Raw genomic sequence first — 23,092 nt, 5'->3', positions numbered from 1 at the left:
ATTTCTTCATCATCTCTCTTCCACTCAATTAAACCACATGTGCAAAACATCTCAGATATGCCGTTTAATTTGGAAAAACTTCCATTGCAATCATCCTCATCACCCTCACCCGCTATGTAGAGACGAAGTTGATGAATATAGATGAATAGAAACACACACACTGATTGCTGAGGAGTGCATTTATTCACAGAAAACCAAAATGGTGAAGGAAAGAATGTAAACGAATCAAGAAAGACCACAGTCTTCGTGTGTATGTGACTGTGTGTGTGTGTCACTGCATCTGTGATGTATCGTCTCAGTTTGTGCACGTAATACATGTTGATTTCCCTGTATGTGAAAACAGGTCCCTTTTATTTGCCTGCCCCCGCAGTTGAACAGTCTGTCTCTACTCACCGCATCCAAGCTCAAATCTTAACAAATGTCTCTGTGTTACCCCACAAACCACAAGTGGATGCAACAATTTCAACATAATTTAAATCAACTAAAAGATGCACAATAACAGTATTTTGATTATTCGTTTTTGTTGCTATGGCAACTGCTCATCCAAAAGAGTATAAATGCTTAATCGTACAATTATGGTTACTATTCTATAACCGTATAGACAAATTAAGCCACGAACACTGTTCCAGCAGCACTTCCAGATTCCTTTTTTATCTTACATATAGAAAATATAAGATATACGTTTAACATTTTGATTCAGTTCAAATGTTCTGCTGGTTGTATTCAGTTCAAACATATGGGCAGTGTTAAAAAACTGAAACAGAACGTTTTCTGTACCAGCATTGTTTACGTTTTTCAAAGTAGTCTATAAAACATGGTAATAAAACCAGGTTAATTTAATAACACCGTTAATTTAACATGCATTTTCTTAAAGTGATGAAAATTCTGTCCATGTCTCAATATGCTTATTTCAGCGGTCTTGTGTCCTCGTGTTCTCGGTCGACGTCATCAATAACCACCCGGTTAACCAAGTCCGGTTCCAATACTCAAGAAAAGTGATCGCATGAAAGTACCCGGATGTGTTTTAAATATCAAGGATGCGCCCTATGCAAACACGCGTATCAAAAAACAATTGTTATCATTACATGCACTTGACCTATTTGTGTGCCATTCATTGCAGCTCCCAAGTGTCTTTGCGCGACCCGCAATGGGTCCAGACTCACTTATTGAAAACCCCTAGACGATTTTTGTCATTTGGACGCCCCCTGCTGTTGATCTGGAAAACTGCACCTGCATGTTCCATTGTTTTTTCTGAATAAACTGTGTTAGCGCTGTGCCCCCAACTGAATCGCTCGTATCATTTGACATAGCCATAACATCGCAATTCTCTAAGGGGAGGGTACAAAATGTATGGCATTCTTTTCTTTCTCCTGCGTTTGTCAGTACCAGCACAAAAGCAAATGTCCGTTAAAGCCGGTTTATCCTGCTAAACAAACCCGGTAAATTAGTATTAATGTTGTGTAATGTGTCCCGCATTTGCCACTTCCTAAAATGCAAATAAGACACGTTGGCATGCCGGTTTCGCGGACAATGTTGACCTAATCCCAAAACGTAAGCAAGACAATGGAACTGGCATATTTACGTAAATATGTCTACGTAACAAACACTCATGTTGAAAGAGTCTAGCATAAAGCAAAACCGTTAAACAAATACACATATGCATATTATCAACACACAGACATGTCTGGCTCTCTTCTGTGACTACTAAAAATACAACATTGGATCCCAGAATATTTGAGAAATAAAGGTAAAGCTGATAAAGATGTACGCTTTGGCCAATGCAAATAGTTTTCACTAAAGACAGCTCAAACAGACTCGTTCCAAATTTATATGACGTGTTTAGTCTGGGACTAGATTTAAAGTGATAGTTCACATCCCTCCCCCTTGTCTGTGAAAGTTTAGTTTCCACCCATAACACTGCCTAATAAAGTTCAAAGTCCTTAAACAACTGCACTGTATGAGAGGTTGTTCATACATTAGGTTATATTTGAAAACTGAATAACTGCATTTACCACACCCTGTGTACTTTTGTAACATAAATATGTCACAACTATCATATTTCTGAAATATGTCACAACTAGGGCGCAAAAGGAGGGGACATAATAGCATCCCACACATAAAGGTCTTTCATGAAACACCCACACCCACATGCACACTTCAAAAGCGCCACAATATTACGTCATACTGAAAGTTCTCCACTTTACAAGTACTGAAACGTAGGTGTTATTATTTGTATATTGTTTTAAGCGATAATAAAAAATAAATAAATAATAATAAAGGACTGTAACGTGGGCTAAAACAAAGTTAGTATATTGTTTCCCTAGCAAAGCTAGCATGAAACCCTACAGAGACGCGATAAACACGACAGGACGCCGGAAGGTGTATATATCTAAGTATCTGTATCTATGCGTAAGCTTCACGTCAAGTCTCAAGGGACACTTCTGATCATCCAAACGCTGAATGCGCCTTTAACAGCTCACCGAGAAAGGCTGTACTGAGCATCACATGGCTCGTCTTTAAAGCTAGTAAACTGCCTCGGTAGGCAACTCACTAGAGCGCTCTAACGTTACCCGGCGACTGCACATCACGTATGAATAGCGATTCGTGTTACCTGACCGGTTATGCCTGTAATGATCGCCACTTTCCTCTTCGCCTGTCCATCTCCGTTCACTTCACCACAGGCCGTAGTTGATGTACATTGAGCCATTGCGTGCCGCTGGTTTCGGTTCTGCGTGAGTGTAGGTGAGTCGACTCCGGTGTGTGTTTCTCTCTCATCGGATGATGGGGACGCATCCGAAACTCCAGCTGCATTAGTGACAGATCAGGAACCTGCGCTCAGCGGCCAATCAGCGCGTGTGTGACGTATGGGGCAATAGGAGAAGAGAAATCCTGTTGCATTTTGGTCACAGACGTGACACAGCGCCATCTATTGGACACGGAGTTCGGGGAATCAAAAGACAACAAAACAATTTTAATCATACGTCGGGTGGCCATTTCCATAAAACCAAAAAGTAGGACACTTTGCAGCATTTAGTGAGGCAAGAATAATCACATAGGACTCTGGTGTACTCGCAACTACAATACAATTTTGTGCATCATATCGATGGTATCATGATACATCATTTGTATTTGACAATCTCTCTGAGAGAGTATCCCCGCTTCTGAATTCATCAGTTGACTGCACTATCGTGCATTAAAACATGCATACAAACAACAAGACAATCAAACGTTTAACTTTTTATTTTCATGTTTTTGTATTATTACATTTTCATGTTTATATATTTTTAAAGATCTGAGGCACCTACATCACAAGACACATTCCTGATGGCAACATTTACCTTTTGGCATTTAAACAACTATTTGTTGTATTTTTCCGGTAGTTTATGAGTCATTATATTTTTTCATTCCTCAGTTCAGGTCTAACAAAGATACAGACAAAACCATTCATCATACAGTAAAACTTTAAATCAAACACATATATAATAAATAACGTTTTTCTCTTAGTTATGTGACATAAAAATCCAGTTTGCGTCAGCCTTCTCTTCCTAGAGTATTTCAAAAACACTAATATGTTAGCCAAAGCTGTCCATTTCTCCTCCCCACCTACCCCACACCCCACCATCCATCACCCCTCCCCCTTGCGCTGCTTTGAAAGCATTTCAAGTAAACTTTTTTATAGTATATATGGAGCCACACAATATATTTGTAGGTAGTGTTTTTCATTTGGCCTTCATGGAAGGTGAGATGTCTGCCAAGAGAGGGGGCAAGCAACACCATAATGTTGCCTAAAAGTGTGTCTTAAAGCCCAGTGTCCCATCTCAAATTTCAAGCTTAGAAATAAAAAGACAATGAAGTCTCATAAAAAGTCTAAAATCAGAGCTCATTGGATTCTTAACAATTTTAATAAAAGTATCAATTGCACTTGAGGTTGCTGCATGGTTGCATACAGGTACGTGTAAGGTAAAAGTAGTTAGATGCAAGCAGACAAAACTCAGAGATTCTGTGACACTTAAGTTTTAAACCTCCTAAAAACTGAAGATACATAACATTCAAAACTCCTAGATCATTTGCAGGATTGTGACATTAAAGGTGTAGTTCACTTCAAGATTTGTCCCCATTCACTTTCTATAGTAACTTTTATTCCTACTGTAGTAGGATTATGAAGTGAACTACTCCTTTAAGGGTGCCACAGTTTCAAGTGTAAAATACAGTACAGTTTCCTTGTACAGAAAGGTCCCTGTAGTATATGAAACCGAAACCAAAGTACAGAATATTACCATGATAAGACTCATAGGATGACGACTAAATACATTTGTGCGTAGAGCTTAAACCATAATTTTTCTTGGTTAGTTATAGTTTAGTATTTTCTCTAGTCCTGGTTATTACAAAGTGCACATATTCCTGTATATTACTGTAAAAAGCCCAAGAAAAGTAAGAAAAATATCCCAAAAAATCTTCAATCGGCACACCATAGCCTACACCACAAAACCAAGACCAATTTGTCATTTGCCACGGATTACTATTTTACAAGACGGTGAAATATTATTGTACTATGGCGGGCAGTACTTATTAATGTGTTGAATGTGATTTTATCACACAGGGTTGTAGGGCTTCTGAGCTGATGTGTTGAGGTAATCAGGAAATAGTCCTTACACAGCAATGTAAGTAACAGATGTAGCTGTTCAGGTACAGCATTATTGGTCCAGTTTGTTGCCATGGCACGACTAGAGCCTTTGAACACTCCTGCAAATGACACACACAAACAAGAAGTGAACATAAACCACACGTGTCAGTCAATGACTTGCAGATAAGTATCAACATAAATGTAAATGTCTATTGACTCTAGATAGACAGGAACAAGATTGAAAAATTCCCAAACTGTGGACTAGAGAGGTGTGTATTCTTGTGAAAAGTTTACATTTGTTATCATGTTAACAAACGGTGCTCACCTGTGTCTAATCCTCTGCAGGAGGTGCATGTGAGGAGTGGCACTTATTTTTCTGTAAGAGACACAAATGTTTGTCTATAATCTCAATGTCTATTGCTGAAGTGGAAATTTAGCTGCAAACCTAACGTGTTTACTAACCTTTTTGTGCAGACTATAGTGAAGCTCTCTGTCTGAAAGCCACGGGTGTTTCAAAGACTGTGATGCACTCATTCTCCAGCTAAACAGACACAATATGATTTGCATCAGCATATACAAACACACAGGTAACCAAATCATGACTTTACATACACTTTAACCATTCTCAGAACAATTTTCACTATTTAAAAACAAGCATATCTTATTGAGGTTGGCACATTAAGTTTTATCAAGTTGGCTAACTGTGGTATAACAAGCAAAAGAGACTTAAATTATACTATAAACTCAATATTTGTTACTTCACACACCTCTTGCTTTTCACGAGGAGGCGCGTGATGAAGTCTTTTGCCTCCTCAGAGATATCGGCAAACTCCGCCTCTTCAAAACTCCACTGGCAGGCCAGAATGTTATTTAAAGTCTCATTATCATCCTCACCCAAGAACGGAGACAGTCCACTGAGCCTACACAAAAAACAAGCCAGATAAAAAGGTGTCCTTTTTAGTTAAGCTTTTCCAAATGTTGCATTCTATGACTGTTTATTAACGTTCACGGCACAGACTCACAGCATGTACGTGATGACACCTAAACTCCACATATCTGTTGGGAATGAGACGAATTCATAGTTGATGACTTCAGGAGCGAGAAACTCGGGTGTACCAAAGTTCACCCTCAGCTTTTCCCTGGGTTTATATCTGAACAAAATTAAGACAAACCAATGAGAGGAATACAGAGATACATTATAAAAGCTACATTCTTTAACTTAATTTTTAATAATGTATTTTATGTATTCATACTATGTTGTATTTCTTTAGGTTTAAGAGGTGGTCCCAATACTTTTGTTAATACAGTGTATCATACATACAGACCGACGAAAATACTTACCTCCTTGCAAGCCCAAAGTCGATTATCTTGACCTTGTTTGTTTGTCGACTGATACAAAGAATATTTTCAGGCTGTTGACACAGTAAAAACACATTTTAAACTTGTAATAAATGGATTTAATAATGTACTAAACAGTGTGTGCAATTTATCTTGCAAATATTTGCAAATAAATCCACAATTCACTTTAAAATACATCAAATTGACCAAAATGTGTTCGATACCTTTAAGTCAAGGTGCAATATATACATCTTGTGCATATATTGGAGGCCTTCAGTGATCTGTCTAATGAACAGCACTGTGTCCAGCTCTGTCAGTTTGTAGTTCTCATCTATGATTCGGTCAAACAGCTCTCCACCATCAACACTAGGAGTTACACACAATACATTGTATATATTGTAAAATCTTAAACATGCAAATTAAAGAAAAACAATAAATAAAGCATTCATAAGTATATGATTGTTGGGATTGTTTGTGAAGGCATCGAAAATGTATTTGTGTGCTTGTGATGACATTATTTTTTTCTAAATGAAAGGATGGACACAGATTGTTCATCTTTTTATCAAAAGAGTAAAACCATATATAAATAAATCTATATATTTAAAGAAAGAAATTCAAGATGTGGGTCGGGGTTAAAACAACAGAACTCTGGTATAGCTATATGTAATGTGTGTGCATGAAACTATAATGTGTTGTGTGTGGGAATAACTCACTATTCCATGACCAGAACCATTTCGTAGCGAGATTCGAAGGCGGCGTAGAGTTGAATCAGATTGGCGTGGTTCAGCTGGTTCATAACTTCAATTTCACTCTTCACCACCTCCTGACAACACAAACACGTAAAATCAGAGTTCATCTGATTAGTCCATCAGATTAGTCATGGTTCCACTGTCCAATGATACATTTAAAGATGGCATTTACCTTCTCCTTTTGACTTCTAGCTTTGATGATCTTAGCTGCTAATATGAGCCCAGAAGATTTCTCAACACATTTGTGTACCACACCAAAGCGTCCTCTACGAAAATCAGAATACAAGTATTAATATCACATTCAAATGACAAACCATTTGCATGGTGTAAATTCCCACACCATTTGTGAGACCTCAGTGGAAATGTACTTTAATTTCCAGCAAGCTGTTTACTTTACTAAGGGCTAAAAATATGCCCGTCCCTCTCCGTCTTTTTTTCCCACACACACAGCTGTCCATCATTTTAATGCCTGTGTATCTTGTGTCCTGGAAGGTGTGAAAATTTTTAGGAATCATATGATATGGGTTTAATATTGCAGGCATTCCTGTTACAATAACATGAAAAATTCCTTTGATGTTAAAGGGATCTGTCATCTTTTATTCTCTGTATGTTGTTCCAAAATATTTTCTTTCCTCCATCACAAAAAGATTTGGGCTGAAAGTTGTTTTTCTACATGCAATAAAAGTTAATGGTGACAAGAGGCTGCTATTTTTTTCTCATTTGTTAACTCTGTGGTCTCTGGTCCCCATTCACTTTCATTGTATGGAAAGCAGCAGTGTCAAAACATCTGCTTTAGTGTTCCATAGAGAAACGAAAACCATAACAAAAATCAAGAAGCAAGTGAATGTTGACTAAAAAGATTTTAGGAGTACTGTTCCTTTAAGAAACCCGAAGTAATGCTGTATATACTAAACTGTCTAACCACATTAAAAATAAACATCTTTCTGAAACCTACCCTCCAAGAACTTCTTCTTTATTGATAGTGTAGTAGCTGGTGATCTGGTGGGTTTTGGTTGTGACCAGACGATGCTCAAAAGGAGCAGGTGGAGGAGAGGATGTATCTGAGGACAGATAGATGTGGATTTGAAGAAATGAGATTGATCAGAATTAGAAATTCGACTACAATCATTCTCAGACCGTTTTCTTACCAATGACATACTCTTCAGGTACTGGCTCTCCATCTTGTCTCTCCGCCGCTTTTGCCTCCTCTGTTCTCTCTGGTCCCGCCTCTGCAGCTTCACCTTCTGCTACTAATGCCTTCAGGATCTGTAACTCCTCTGACGCCTCCTCCACTCTACTTTTTTTAAGCTCATCTGACTCAAGATCATCACTAACATGCCTCTTAGGGTTTAAAGGACTTTCCTGATGCTCCACACAGCTACAAAAATACATGATGTAAATGAGGAAGGTATATATTTGTAATATACATTTACATCAAATAAATTACATTTTATTATATTTTACATACTTTAATTGGAATGTCCATGCAATTTATTTATGTTTGTAGTTAAATGCATGGAAGTGGCTTGTAATTGTTATCTGACGGTAATTTGTTAGACAGAACATACAGGTCGTACCTGTCCTGTGTTACTGTAATTCTATCATCATTTTGGCTGAATGAATTTTGTGAATTTTGCTGGATCTCTGCTTGATCTTGTGTCTTCTCTTTCGGCGGTTCATCGTCTTTTACATGCAACAATTCAACTACAATTTCTTCTTTTCCTGGCTCTTCCTCCACTGCTGCTGATTGTGTGTCATCCTTTTCTTCTGTACATCGCTCTGTTTCTTGCTCTTCTTCAAAAAGACTCAGAGACTCTGATGTGCTGGATGTTGCTGTTGCTGTGCATTGAGAAATCTGAGTGTTCTGTTCATTGAGCTTCTGCACTTCTTCTAAATCAGCCTGGACCAGGTCTGGAGAATGAATGAGGACAGAAATGTAACTACTGCTCTTTAATCCAATGTCTAACCCTAACCTCTTTCTTAGTTTAGATGTACAAGCATTCAGCGTGAGTTATAAAAAATACGTATATAGCCCTTTTATAAAGTATTTATTTAATGATATTAATACAGATTGGTTTTGTCAATATTTACAAGTTACCTGTTGCATCTTGTATATTTTTTTTCTTCTGGGATTTTACCCCTGTCGGGTATTCTTGAGATTTCTCATTTCCGTCCTTATCTTTCAGCTAAAGAGAGAGAGAGACAGAAAGAGAGGGAGGGAGAGAAAGACAAAGAGTGAGAAATTAAAATAATGTATTTTAAATATAAAAGAATAAAGAACTCCAATACAGTAGAATGACCTTTGTTAGTAAATGTGATTTAACGATAATAAAGAAGCGTTTATAAAAATATTAAAAAGATGTAATATTCAAATTTCAAATATTTGACAGACTAGGTTTACGGACTATGAACTAGTTTAATCTGGTCTGTGTCATTCTACTAATGACAGTAAAATAACCAAAACAAGAGATTCTCTTCATTTGGTTATAATACTGACATCACCCTTTATACAGTAAATAACAAAGTTATCATTCATTAACATCCCTTTTAATAAAAGTACCTGCTTTCTATTTGGTCAATGTCATGTAATTCACACAAATGCAACAAGCTAACATGTAATAAATCTGATATTGCTGGTCACATGCACACACGTTCCCTTATATCTGCTGTGAGTTAAATGTGCAGTTGTGTCCTTGAGCTGCTACTGAGAATCTCTTATCATGTCAACAGTCAATCTGTTATAGAAATGACTCAAGCCAGTGATAAGTCATCTTGAAAACTGTGTTCAAGAAAAGCCCGTCTAAAATACACACTAATTTGCTCACACATTTGTCAATCTTTCCAGCAGTCCATCATCTCCGAAGATGACTTATCCTATTTTTTGTGGGTTCTTTGATGACTCTTCAATCCAATGCGGGATGCACATTTACTTCCACAGTCACGGCATATAAAACCCGTTCTTGTTTTCTTGGGGAAACAGGTGCATGTATACGGCTCATTTTCTCTTCTGTCTTCTAGCCAGGCAGTGCTCAATTCTCATATCCTCGTACTTTAAACTCCACAAATTATTATAAGATAACAACAAGATATTTCTTCGGAGTTCCTCTTTTGTGGAGAACCTTTGTGATAACCATTTTGATCTATTTTAGCTTTTCTAGGGCTATACACTACCAAAACTAACAATTGTCATAACATGTTATAAATTTAGGTCATATTTATAAATACACTAAAATTGGGAAATGTATGCATTCTTTTCATATATTAATTTTTTCACTACATAAAACTCATCAAAACTATATGAAATAACACAAATGTAGCTATAGGAATAAAGTGGTGAAAAAATTTAATATAGCCTAATGATCCTAGATTTCATTTTACCTGAGAAGCTTTATAAAAAAATTATTCTGGTTTTTTTTGTCCAAATCGTCAATTTAAAAATAAATATATTGTGTAATACTAAAAAATTTGTTAACAAATTTAAAATATTTAGACATATAGAATGCTTTCAGATTAAAAGATTGTTAAGATCATGCAAACATTTCAGTCAAGTGACCCTAAACCTTTAAACTGTATTGTATGTGTCATGTGATATGCAAATATGGAACTACGTTTTTAAAGGTTTTTGAGTGCTTTTGGCCAATTTTTTACTGTAGCAAGACTATTTCTGTACTTCACGAAGAATGTTTCTGCCTGCATTTACACTCACCCTGCCATTGGATTTTGAGCGATTTTGAGTGCTTTTGAAGATATCAGCCAACTGAGAGTGCTTCAGCACTTCATCAACAAAATGAACAACCTGTTGAATTCCACCGACCAAATGCTCCACAGCATCAAGCCTTCGATCCTGTTGCTCCGCCTTCTCTCTAATGGTTTCTATGACAACACGCATTTCGCGCAACGTCTGCTCCACGCTCCGGTCATCCTTCGATGCGTTTTGCTTCTGACCAATGTCATCCAGTTTTTTTATAGCTGCTTCCTGTAGCTCGAGGAGTTTGTCCATCTTAGCGCTCAAAGCATTGACCCTTCCTACAAGAGCAGAAGACTTCGCCTGAGAAGAAGCAGACCTTGAAGGAGATGAAGAAGGAGGGGACAGATGTTTGTTTGGTGTGGAGAGTGTGGATTTTTTGGCCGCAGCTCGTCCACCGTTGGCACGCTTTTGAGCGTGTAGCGGTTTGGGATCATAAACCTGTGCAATAGACTTCACAAAATTAGAGCTCATGATGACACTTGGTTATAAGATTGAAGTCTGTCTTCCTTCACGTCTTCTTGATGGTGATAATTTGCTTTCCAACCTACAGTTCATTTGTTTTGTATTCGTGTCTGGTGTCTTTGGATTCCAGGCTTTAAATAGTGGGCAACAGGCTTTCTCTGATTGGTTGGTGTGTGAGTGGTCAGCATAATATCAGGGTTTTCATGGAGGAGGAGCTCTTGCATGTTATCAGAGTGTGAAGTTTTTAGCCAGGTGTGAAGATATTGAAACCAGATTCTGTGCAAAAAACGAGATTGACGCAACAGGTGATGCATTGGAAGGACAGAATTGTTTTACTTTCAAATGAGCCTTGTTTTGCTGTTGAACCCCTTAACTGTCACGATTCTGCCTCCTCTTGTCATGCTTTTTTAAACCCACGTGTTTAATGTGGAGAGAGACATTTATTGTTGTTGTGGCTTGCCATACGCTCTCACCGGTCTGGTCTTTGTTCCCACCCTCTTGTCTCATAATTGCTTGTTTATTGTTTCATGCCCTGCACCTGCTCCCTTTTGATTCGCTGCCCTATTTAATGCCCCTGTGTTTTCAGACTTGTTCTGATTCATTGTGATTCATGTGACTTCATGAGTCAAGTCTAGTTAGTTGTTGCTTTTATCTAGTGTTATCTGTAGTCGAGTCTTACGTAGTTAGTTTATGTTCCTGCTTACCCATCATATCTTTACCTATGATCTGTTTGTTTACCCCCTTGTGGGATTTTGTTTTGCGTTTTATCAAAGTCTTGTTAACCCCAACTAACCCCTTACCCGCTGTCTGTGCCTGGGTCCTCTGTCCTTGTTCCCTCATTGACCGTGACACTTTACGAACTGATTGTGGAAATAGTCAACCTGCTGACCTGGTTTGCTACCTAATCATCTAAACATCTCTGACAAAAATATACAGCCGTGGAAAACAAATTTTGAGTTTGTTTCATTTTGGGAATTAACAACATTTGTTCTTTTTTCCAAATGAAAAGAAAATTGGCATTTATTTCATTTGCAGAAAATTAAAACTGGACAAATCGGTCAAAATCACAATAAAAAGATGCAATGTTTGCAGATGTTGAATAGTGCAAGGAAAACAAGTTCATATTCAAGTTTAAACAATACAATAGTGTATTTTTTTAGGATCAGTTCGAAAATGAATGTAAGATCAAATAAGTCAGACTTTTTTCACAACTTTCATTCATCTTTGCATTCTCTCAGTCCTTCACATTTCTGTTGAGGGACTTTACATCATGCCTTAGGTTTGTTTGTGTGTTTTTATGAGGGTAAACATGTAATTATATAAAGAAAGTATAAAACAGTCAGCCTATTATATCCTCAGAAATATGGTGTATCCAGACAAAGGTCTATGTACCTTTTCCGCCCTCATTCCAGGCTCGAGAACACAATAAGCCGGGAGAGTAAATGTGTGAGTGAATGAAAGCAGGTGTGTGATGAATGAAACAGACAGAAGTCCAATGCCACAGGCACAGACCTCTATTTCCAACATGATTCCCATTGTTCTCGCTACTGAACTCTACCTTAACTTATCCAACCTGGCACAAATGCTACAGACTTCCTTTGTATATGTTTCAACTCAACAAACGAGTCAAACTTGTTTTCTTGGGTAACTGACAGAATGCCACAGATGGTACTGAGAATTTTCCAGAAAACTCATTATACCAGCCCATCCGAGACCATTTTAATGTGCTAATGTTTCATCCTGTCCGTGACTAATACTTCAGTAGCCTTTTACATAACATTTTATGGTGAACATCTGATATGCAACAACCCTATTCATGCAAAAACATTCATTTAGTAAAGAATATGTAAAAATCTCCATATCAAGAATTTTGTTTATAGCCTGTGACATCATTTACAAGCTCAAGGTTGATGTACGCATAAAGGAAAAAGTACAAAATGAAAACAAGACCCCAACGTACAATTTATCGAATGAATGACAAACACACACAAAATCTACACACTTAGTCCTGCTTAATGCCTTTTCACATGCTAACCTGCATGCCGATATCTTTCAAATATAAGCAAAACCGCAACAGATAAGCTAATAACTGAGCATACAATTATCTTATTTTATGGTTTGTTTGAATACTCGATTCTGATTGGCTGCAGGGTGTGCATTAAAACTATTAGTTCCAGTCAGTTTGATCAACGTTTGAAATGAACTCATGAACATTACTGGCAATCCACTGTAGCCGTGGATTATCCTGAATCTAGAAACCTTGTAATATGTGGGGCCGTTCCCGGACAGGGTTTAAAACTAGTCCCAGACTAAAATAGATGTTAGAGCTGTCTAAATCGAAAAAAGATTGCACTGACATGACTTAAAATACATAAGTGCCTTTGTTTTTTCTCAAGATGCACAACAATAATGCTTTTTTGTAAGGCTTGATTTTAAAAACTTATTGAAGCTTAAAAATTGAACTAAGGCCTAGTCCTGTTTGAAGCAAATCCCTGTAAGGGAAACCACCCCTGTATGTTATAGACCACCTAAATATTAACCAGCGGTTAATGGTTGGAGGAGTAAATGTTTGTTTTCTGATTGGCTCACATATATAGCCTCTGAACATCGAGTAATCTCTGAGGGATTGGTGACGCCTTTGGAATGGAATTTGATAATGTGCGGTGAGCTCCCCTGTTCTGACAACAAGGACAAATAATAAGAGACTAAGCATTCACATTCCTTCTTGTGTTTTTGTACGCACATGCCTGATCGTGTTTATAGTTTATTTAATTACGGAATAAACCGTCAGACCTTGGAGATGTACTGCTTTTTTTGTGAGAGGAAGGCCTGCTTCAGTGCCTATTTAACAACGTCAAAGGCAATTTTCTCAATATTCAGATTTTTTCACACTCTCAGATTCCAGAGTATTAAACGATTGTATCTCCGCCATTTACAGTCATATCCTAACAACCCATACATCATTAGAATGCTTTATTATTCGGCTTTCAGATTATGTACAAATCTCAATTTCGAAAAATTTACCCATAAGACTGCTGTTGTTGTCCAGGGTCACATTTGTGAACACATGATCAGATTGGAATGTATTGCTATATGCAATGGAGATATAGTTTATGGCATAAACTCAAGAGATCAATGTGACCTTACTAACGCAGTAAGAAAGAGTTAAACACTTGTGTGACGTTTCCATAAAATGATATATCGTTCATGTTCCATTGACAATGTCTTGGACACAGGCTTAGAGAGAAACAGAAAAATGAGAAGGAAATAACTGGGATTACATAAAAGGGATATATGATATGGCAGCTCTGAGGAGTTGATCACAGATGGACTTTGAGCTGGGGATTTTAAAGAGTGTATAAAATGTGTAGAATGACAAACAGAGGACACACACGGAGACATCATTTGAACATGAGCAGCTGTGAACTCGTATAAACTGTCTGACAGGAGATCTCACTACTCTGTAACTTCAAACGCGCAAACAGTTTTTCATAAACTTGTTATTTAAAACATATTACAATATGGTTGTATTTGTTAACAGCTTTGAATGCATAAAGCAACAGTTTTGCAATATAGTTTTTTCATGATGGCTAATGTTAAGAGTTACAACTTGTTTACTTTAAACATTATTAGTAATGTATATTATAATAAATATATAAATTATCAAAATATTATAGGTAATTTATAACATTTATAAATGTATAAATGCTGAAATTACAATGAACGATCATTAATAAATACTGTAGAAGTGTTGTTTATTGTTGGTTCATGTTGGCTAATGCATTGACAAATGTCAACAAATGTTGTAACGTGCTATCTATTTTATTTTATAAGGGAAACACTGATCACAAAACAAAAATCTAAATAAAAAAATATGTTTTGTTATTTTACATATTATTTCAAATGACTTTGTCCTGACCTCAAATTGATAAAATATAAAAATATTCTTGGTGTGTTCATTTTGTTTAAAACCTTATTTGTTTAATTGTTCCTAAATGTTTGCCAGTATGGATTTACAATAACTAAGATAATTTAAAGAGTTAATTTGCAAAAACAGATATACATTTTCCATTCCAAGTAGAATCAATCAAACTGCAGATCAGTTTTTTTATTAAGTAATAACAACAACAAAAAAGTACAGCTAACACAATCCTTTTTTTTAAATCAGTTTTTTCAAATGAACTCTAGTTGTTTAGATTAACTGTAAGTGTGTGTTAAAAACAAACAAACATGCTACAAAGTGTTGCAGTATTTAATGCTATCTTCATTTTATGGTTATTGTTCCTACAAACCAAGGAATGAGGGTTTGAAAATTCCCCCAGGCTTGACACTGCTCTGATCCACCACAAGAGGTCAGACATTACATATATGACATGCTTAATGCTTGACATTTACTTCTTTTGTGGAAAACAAACGCATCCTGCGACTGAAGAATATAAACATCAACGAATGATTTAAAATGTGAGTACATGTTTTTTTCTCCTTACGTCTCGACCTGAACACCAGACAAACGATTCTGATGACAGCCCATAAAAACGGATTGGTGCCCCTTTAACTACCTGTGCCAATCACCTCTTTAATAGCTCAAAACTAATCCTCTTGTAAATGCGTTAGATGTGTTGGCACAAACACGTGTGTTTGCTAAAATGGCCGGAGAATGTGTGTGTGTGTGTGTGTGTGTGTGTGTAAGAGAGCTAATGTACAGGTACAGGAGTAAGTGTACACCAGAGCCACAATGCAACCCTAACCAGACACTGTAAGCGGAGACATTTAAAAGTGATGAGTGTGTGTAAGATTTTGTGCATGTGGACAGTGGAGTCTGAAAGTCGGTGTAAAAATACTCAGAAATTTTCATATTTTGCATTTTTATCATTTAAGACTTATTGATGGTAGCAAATTAACAGCCTAATAAAATGAGTGAAAGGTTGAATTTATTTATTATCATAAACTTCTTTGTGTATATGCCACAGGATGCACTCGAGCTGGCAAGGACTTCACAAGTTTGTAAAATTATGATTATTTTATTTTGGCATAATCTTAAATTGGCACAATCTTGTGTGCTTCATTGGAAGCTTGAAATTCTGACCTGCATAAAATTTCCTTATTTTATTTTTCAACTAGAAATGAGTGCAGAACTATTTTACAGTTTCTACATTTTTTTACCTAAAATGTACTTTAGATAAACTCTCAAACCACATTTTAGTTTCACAAGCATGTTACCGTGACTCAGTGTGTCCATATAGACCGAGCATGCGCTGGATGCTATTTCAGGGTGGGAGGTAACAAAATGCCCCCACTCCTCCACCCCCCCTGCTCCATTTCTATCCTTTTAACCCTTTCTTTTCTCCTCGTTCAAAAAATCCTGGATTGGTTTCAATTCACTGTTGGGTCAACTTTGGACAAACCTATTCGTTGTTTTAAATTAACCTACCCGCCATGGATTGAAAACAACAGCATTTTTTGGAGTATTTAAACAGGCCGTCCCAGTAAAGGTCACTGAACAGCCACCCCACCCCCTCTTCTCTGTGTCTATTTGGCAGTTAGTGTGGTTGGCATCGGTACTGAATGCGACGTGCATCTGACTGCGCTCATGTTGATGTGAGGGAGTCCCAGGGAAACACTGATGAACTCACTGCAGGTGACGACAAAAGCTGGCTCATGCGTATTAACAGAGCCTCCAGCACTCTGTGCGTTGTGTGATAGAAGTTAATTTATGCAACGTAACAGGATTTAAATATTGGGATTGCAAAACTGATTTTAAACAGTTTAATCATGATCAGAGGACACATATACTGTAAATGCATACATATCAACAAACTTTATCTATCACTTAATAAAAACAACTGCATGGAAACTGATTTAAGCTAATTTTTAAGAACATTACTATTCATTTTATATATATGTTTTACTTTAGTATAAAATGAATGTTCAGTTCTGTTTCGGTAAGATCTGACGTAGTATTTGGTTAGTGCTAGACTTCTAATGTAAACTGAACCCTGAAGCAGGAATTTTATTTAGGCATTTTCGAAGCAAAGTTGACTCCTTTCAAAACACTTTAGAAAAACTAAATGGAAGGTTTATGAATCTGCCAACAGAGATTTTCATGAAGGAGAATGATGGTTTTACACATCCCCTGCATGTTTGCTTTTACATATTCTGGTTCATATGATTAATTATAAGGTTAGCAATGCTTTCGGCTATTTGTAAGAATGTAATATTATCAGCTTCTTTCAACACATTATACAGCATATCTGGGAAATGTGAATCAGCATATCAGGGCATGTAAATGTATCTATATTTTTACATCACGATAGTTTATAGTTTTATTTAATCAGATTATCAAAGAAAATCAAGTGGGATAAAATGTGACCTTGCCTGCACTGTAAAAACTCCTAGTGACTGAAAAGAAATGTTTGAGCTTGAGAGGATATAAATTGATCACTTGTGGCAACAGCGCATTCAGGCGTTCCTTAAAGTTTACAGAACTTTAATGGAGCCAACTTCAAAACCTCTTTGAGTTGGAGAGGTCTGACATTTTTTACATTATGTTAAACCCCAGCTAAAGCTATATTTGGTGATGGACCTTTTTCTAATTTCTGGGTTTTAATATGATAGAAAGGTAATATTATGCAAAGTATAGTGTTATGAATGTACATACATACAAAAAAACTTTGGAGGATTTACGATGCTGATGACCGTCTTGTGTAAAGGCAATTTACTGTTTGCATACATAAAATTATATTACATAATGTAAAGAACAATCAGTGAAAATAACCTTGTTATCTATATTGACTGAGTAGGGTATTAAGGATTGACATCAAGGTTTAGGAAGCCAGCCTGTTCTTTTTGGTGCAACATTATAAAATGTAGTGTCAACAAAATAACTAATTTCACAATGTTAAATAAATCATTTCAGTATTATAGGTATTATTATGAAAAAACATTGAGAACTGTATATCAAATCATATTATCCATCAGTGATAAACACTCATATATTGGCTATGACTACTTTGATACTCAAAATCGTATAATATTCTGTGACTTCAGTCCGGATTTTAAAGACAGGTTGACAAATGATCTGGTTGACATTCAGCTTTTGCTGTACTCTCAAAATTTAAGTATGAATTTTAAATATACAGCATATTTTATTGGAAAGTAACTATTCAATTACCTGATCGGTGTACACTTTTCTTCATTACACAGATCGGGAATGTCAAAAAGATGTAGTGTTTTTCTATTTTTACAGTGGACATAAACACTCTTTGACATAGAAGTAATCCATGATGTCAATGAATAAATGTTCAAGCTGCTGTACTGACATCATTGAGCACAAGACAAAGAGAGCAAGATGCCAAACTCTCTCTCTCTCTCTCTCTCTCTCTCTCTCAGTATATATACACAGTCACATGGTGACACCGGACACTGAATTAACATGTCTGCAGCCTCTCATAATGCAGTGCTATTGAAATGAAACTTGTCCTCTATGTGACTCTCACACAAGAACACTTGACTTAAAGAAACCATTTCCACATAGCACAAGGCACTATAGTTATTTAAGGTAAAAGCAAATTTACCAACATATTTTACTGACTTGTGTTTGTAAAATCCTGTTGATCAGAAAGATCAAAAAGCACTCTGTTTACATTTACTCTTTTCTGCAAAAACAAAATAGGATTGATGACATGTATTTATAGTACTCAACATATTGCTGCTGTCTTTCTCAAACCTCACATATCCATATTGTATGATATACGTGTATATTTTTGTATTAAATTTTTATCATTAATAATGGTCACCCTTTATGTACGTCAGTGGGTTTTGCAAATATCTAACCAAAAAGTATAAAAAGTGCTTGTCAATTTTGACAACCCAGTCATTTAATAAGTACAGTGTTTTTCCATTTCCTCAAAAAGAGAAAATTTGGACATCCATGTTTTTGGAAGGACAGTGATGATATACTATAATATACTGTACATGTGTGCTATGGTGTGGCGTAGCAGATTTAGCAAAAATGTATTAATTAAAAATTAATAGTATATAATAGTCAATTTAATAGTTATATTTTCATTAATAATTAAAATGCTAAATTGCATAAGAGACTCCATCATCTACCATTTGACAGATTTATTTCTAAGCAGAAGCAGGAAACTTAAACAAAACTTCCTATTTGCTCTCTATTTATATTAATTTGTCATCTAAAAATGAAACTGAGATTAAAATAAATTGCATTTGTGTTATTAAATATATTAACATTGCAGTATGCCTGTTTGTAATTCTTTATTATGACCAAAATTTGTGATAAGCTGTTCAAGTGCATCAAGTGCGTTAGTCTTCTGTTCAGACTGTGTGCTAGTTATTCATGTCACTTATTGTATTAGATGTCAATTAGTCTATTTACTCCTCATGTCATAAATGTTACAAAATCTAAAAGGATTTGCACATGGATTCAATATTACACTGAGTTTGAGAAACCTGTCAAATTAGAATCAGCAAATATCAGATTAAAATAGGCTATATCAGTCAATATCCATTGTGAATGTGAATATTACACCATTGCAAAATTTGGTTGCATGGTTATGTGATTAGGCTTTAAGACCCATTTCTACTGAGCATCATCAGGTTATGTCGTACAGTAGATACGCATTAGTTTAAGAGATGTGAATCATAAAATAATATAAAAGTTAAGATATTATGCACATTCAATTTAAATACAATTATGTGTGGATTAATAACTGGGATCAAATGAAAATTACATTTTTAAATTTGGAAATAAAAATAAATTAGATTTTTACCTGTATGTCAAAGCATGGACTTTCAGGTGAAACTTCTCTTTTTCTCTTGTATGTAAATAAATTCCAAAATGGCCTCCATAGAATGGATGCGACTAAACACACACTGCCCACAATCCAGAGGTCCTTATCCTGCAAAAAGTTCTCCATGGCAACAACATTCACACCCAGCAGGTTTTCCTTCTGAAACTCTTTCTTTTAGTATATATCTAGCTCTGTCTATCTCTATCCGTCTCTCTCTTTCGTTTAATCCTGCTCCGGTTGTTGACATCGGCACTGCAGGAGAGCTACAGATTACGAAAGGTGGACACATAGAGTGAATGCTGGTATAGGGGACAGAACGCCCCCACCCTGTCAACCATAAAAGGAGGAAAACATCTGCCAGTCAGCAAGACGAGAGGTGAACAGGTGGATCTCTGGCTTCACGGCCACGAAGGGCAGTTAGCAGAACTCAATGTATCCTTTAACATTAGACACAGCACTTAAAGTTCACACACACACACAATGGTGTATATCATCTGACACATACACAGCGGTAGAGAGTAAACTCTGTGTTCTAGGACACACAACGGGCTGGAATCAGATATGCCAACTTATCACGGATTCTGCACGTGTGTCTGCTATAAGGAGACTGGAGATATGTGCAGGCTGACATTCAGACAAACACTCACAGCTATTCACAACATGGATGGCTGATCCAAGCCTGTGTAATCAGACTCACACACTCAAAGTGATGGGTTGGGGCGGTAAAGCTACAGTAGAGGTCTGATTTAAATAGACTAGAGCTCTTAAGTTATACCTATCTGAATTCACTTTGCACTGGAATGGCTTACAATCATAATAGAGTGTAATAATAAAAATTTGTTTGGATTTTGATATGTTGGCATTCCGGAGGATTAGAGTCATTCTAGTGGAAATTAAAGAAATCAAAAAATAAAGTGAAGTAAAAATTGAGTAGCATTTTGTCTTTGGGAAATAGTAAAGACTTAATGTATCATAAACTTACATTCTTATTCTATACCTTATCTGAAGTTGTTCTTGCGCCACTTCTTCTTTATTTTAACTTTTTTCCTTTTTAATTTAAAGATTTTTTTAATTTATATATCGATTGTTCATATTTATATTGCCTATAATATAATTATATATACATCGGAAAATTTATATAAATCTAAAAATGTATTTACATGCATGCAAATCCAAACTATATATATATATATATATATATATATATATATATATATATTTATATATTTATTTATTTTAGCATCTTCAATGCAGTCACCCTTCGCTGAGAATTTGCAAAAAAGTGTTTTTTCAATTTTAATCCACTATTTTCTTGAGGATTTTTAAACCTTTTATTCAGGAGATTCCATCTGTTCTGAGGTCTTGGCGGATGTTTTATATTATTTGGTTCAAAATGTTTCAAAACATTTCTAAAAAAATAATTTGTTTGTAATGAAAAAGAAATTAATATGTTGGGACAATTATTGTTCTTCTATAGGCTTGCTCAGTATTATAGAGATTATATTTGTATCTCTATAATACCTAAATAAAGAAATATACACATACACACTCAGTTCAAAATTATTTAAACATCCTGCAAAACATTTCAGTTAAGTGACCCTAAATTTAGGTTGTCAGCCTGTTTCTGTTTGTTTCTTATTTCGAACAATTCCTTTTTAAAAACTCAAAAAACAACTAGATTTTCTTCTGTTCTTTTTTATTTAGACTAATAAACAGGGACAGCAGTATGTTTCTAAATCTTTAAATGGTTGTCCTTGCTAAGCAGGAAATGTCAACCTAAATGTAATAGGAGCACAAAGACTCAAGCAACTAATTAACTGGCGCCCCCTGCCGTACGATCAGTGTGTTTACACATTGCCATTCGCATGTTCCTTGTAAATATGACCTTTTTGCAAAGGTGTTAATATATGTGGACGTGCAGGCATGTGTGTGTTTGTATGGTCGACAGTGTGTTAAAGTGTTCATATTTAATGTCTATAAAAATAGACCAGAATTATTGCGGTTCGTGTGAAGATTGAAAGTAGCTGATGAACAGTATTAGATGAACAGCATTTTAAAACTACCACAAATTTCGTCTCTGTAGCCTAAACGCGAACAGCAAAAATAAAACATGGTCATACCCCTCTGTTGGCAGGTACTAAACAGTACAACAAATAAATCCACAATATAATTGAACAAATCCCTTTTTTTCAGTATATGTAGCAGTGTTTGCCAGAAAATAGATCATGCTTCATGCTGTGGATTAAATATTAAAGTACGTGTTCTAGAGAGTTACCTGTTTTAGCTGGACATGTTTGAGTTCCCAGTAGCAGCGCATTGCGTCTACTCGTTCAAGATTGTGAAAAAGCGTCAGTCGACTCATGCCAAACTTCTAGATTCACTAGATTTTTCCCCTCAGTGGCTCCGCTGTCAAAAAAAAGTAAGACATGGCCTGTGTTATTGGACTTGACAAACTCCTTATTGCATTAAACGTTGTGTTCTTTGGGATGAGTTTAAAAACAGAGACGATGAAACAATTCAACTTTTTAGCATGTGACTCATAATCCTGGATAGCAGGAAGTTTTATTTATACGTTCTTTTTTATTTATAAGACATGTAGCAGGTCTTGTTATACCTGTAGCACCAGTAGCAGGACACTAAATGATGCAAGTAGTCACAATGGCTTTACATTACCTGACATAAAAAATCCATAAGGCATGTCACAAAAAAACATTTTAATCAGCAATAACACACTAAAATATAAATTCATGCTTTGGCAAATGCATGTATAAACAAGACTAATTTGGTCTGGCTTAATTCTGGCATTGTGCTGCGTTACACTGCAGCCCCACAGCAGCCAAAAATGAAATATCTTTCGTTATTTACTCACCCTCATGTAATTTCAAACCTGTATGGCTTTCTTTCTTCTAAAGAACACAGGAGATATTTTGAGGAAGGTTGGTAACCAAACACCGTTGGCCTCCATTGACATCCACTTTAGGGATGCGCACTACCGACCCCCCCCCCCCCCCCCCCGAGACATTGCTCAAAATACCTTCTTTCACGTTCTACAGAAAAAACATATAGTCATACAGATTTCGAATTATTTTGTATGTGGGGAAACTAATGTTTTGAGGATTTAGATTTTTGAGCCTATCCGCTTTTACTTGGGTAGGCTATGTGAAGATTCCATAAAGTGCGTTAGCCTTTCTTGTGCTATTATTTGACCTATTATATGTCTGGTTTTACTTAAGAATAAGAAAACAATTGTGGGTTTTCCTGAGCTATATTAAACAAAAGAACAGACTGAAGTAGGTTTAAGTTTATGGTTGTGTGTGTTGAGTCAGTTAGCAGGTGCAAGTCTGGGATGAGGTCTGGG

At 36.1% G+C, this 23,092-nt stretch overlaps 2 protein-coding genes across 4 annotated transcripts in view; both read right to left on the bottom strand.

Moving 5' to 3' along the window:
* Window positions 1–2,859, bottom strand: part of gmds (GDP-mannose 4,6-dehydratase) — a 57,115-nt gene extending 54,256 nt beyond the window's left edge. For both annotated transcript variants that reach the window (XM_079475002.1, XM_079475003.1), the window contains exon 1: window positions 2,612–2,859. In XM_079475002.1, the coding sequence (XP_079331128.1) occupies window positions 2,612–2,707 (96 nt within the window). In that variant the 5' untranslated portion in view covers window positions 2,708–2,859. The remainder of the gene's footprint in view (window positions 1–2,611) is intronic.
* Window positions 2,860–3,225: 366 nt separating this feature from the next.
* Window positions 3,226–20,015, bottom strand: mylk4b (myosin light chain kinase family, member 4b). Of its 2 annotated transcripts, none has more exons than XM_079474218.1 (14): window positions 19,714–20,015; window positions 8,810–8,897; window positions 8,289–8,622; window positions 7,860–8,089; window positions 7,667–7,772; window positions 6,884–6,977; window positions 6,676–6,785; window positions 6,187–6,328; window positions 5,966–6,036; window positions 5,647–5,775; window positions 5,392–5,544; window positions 5,087–5,165; window positions 4,950–5,000; window positions 3,226–4,743 (listed from the first exon to the last, which is right to left on the bottom strand). In XM_079474218.1, the coding sequence occupies exons 1-13, from the start codon at window positions 19,858–19,860 to the stop codon at window positions 4,956–4,958; spliced, it is 1,728 nt and encodes a 575-aa protein (XP_079330344.1). In that variant the 5' UTR covers window positions 19,861–20,015; the 3' UTR covers window positions 3,226–4,743; window positions 4,950–4,955. The 2 variants fall into 2 exon arrangements, with proteins under 2 accessions (XP_079330344.1, XP_079330343.1); XM_079474217.1 differs by lacking the exon at window positions 19,714–20,015 and adding an exon at window positions 10,418–11,033.
* Window positions 20,016–23,092: the final 3,077 nt, after the last annotated feature.

The sequence above is a fragment of the Barbatula barbatula genome (genome assembly GCF_947034865.1).
Source record: "Barbatula barbatula genome assembly, chromosome: 15".
Taxonomy (NCBI): Eukaryota; Metazoa; Chordata; class Actinopteri; order Cypriniformes; family Nemacheilidae; genus Barbatula; species Barbatula barbatula.
This window is presented reverse-complemented; position numbering and strand designations above follow the sequence as displayed.

Excerpts from the sequence above, each read along its gene's own strand:
- mylk4b (XM_079474217.1), bottom strand. The coding sequence starts at position 10,930 with ATGAGCTCTAATTTTGTGAAGTCTATTGCACAGGTTTATGATCCCAAA. Across the intron at positions 5,166-5,391 it reads CTCCTCGTGAAAAGCAAGAG|CTGGAGAATGAGTGCATCAC; the intron begins GTGTGTGAAGTA and ends GTGTCTGTTTAG. Across the intron at positions 5,001-5,086 it reads ACTATAGTCTGCACAAAAAG|AAAAATAAGTGCCACTCCTC; the intron begins GTTAGTAAACAC and ends TGTCTCTTACAG.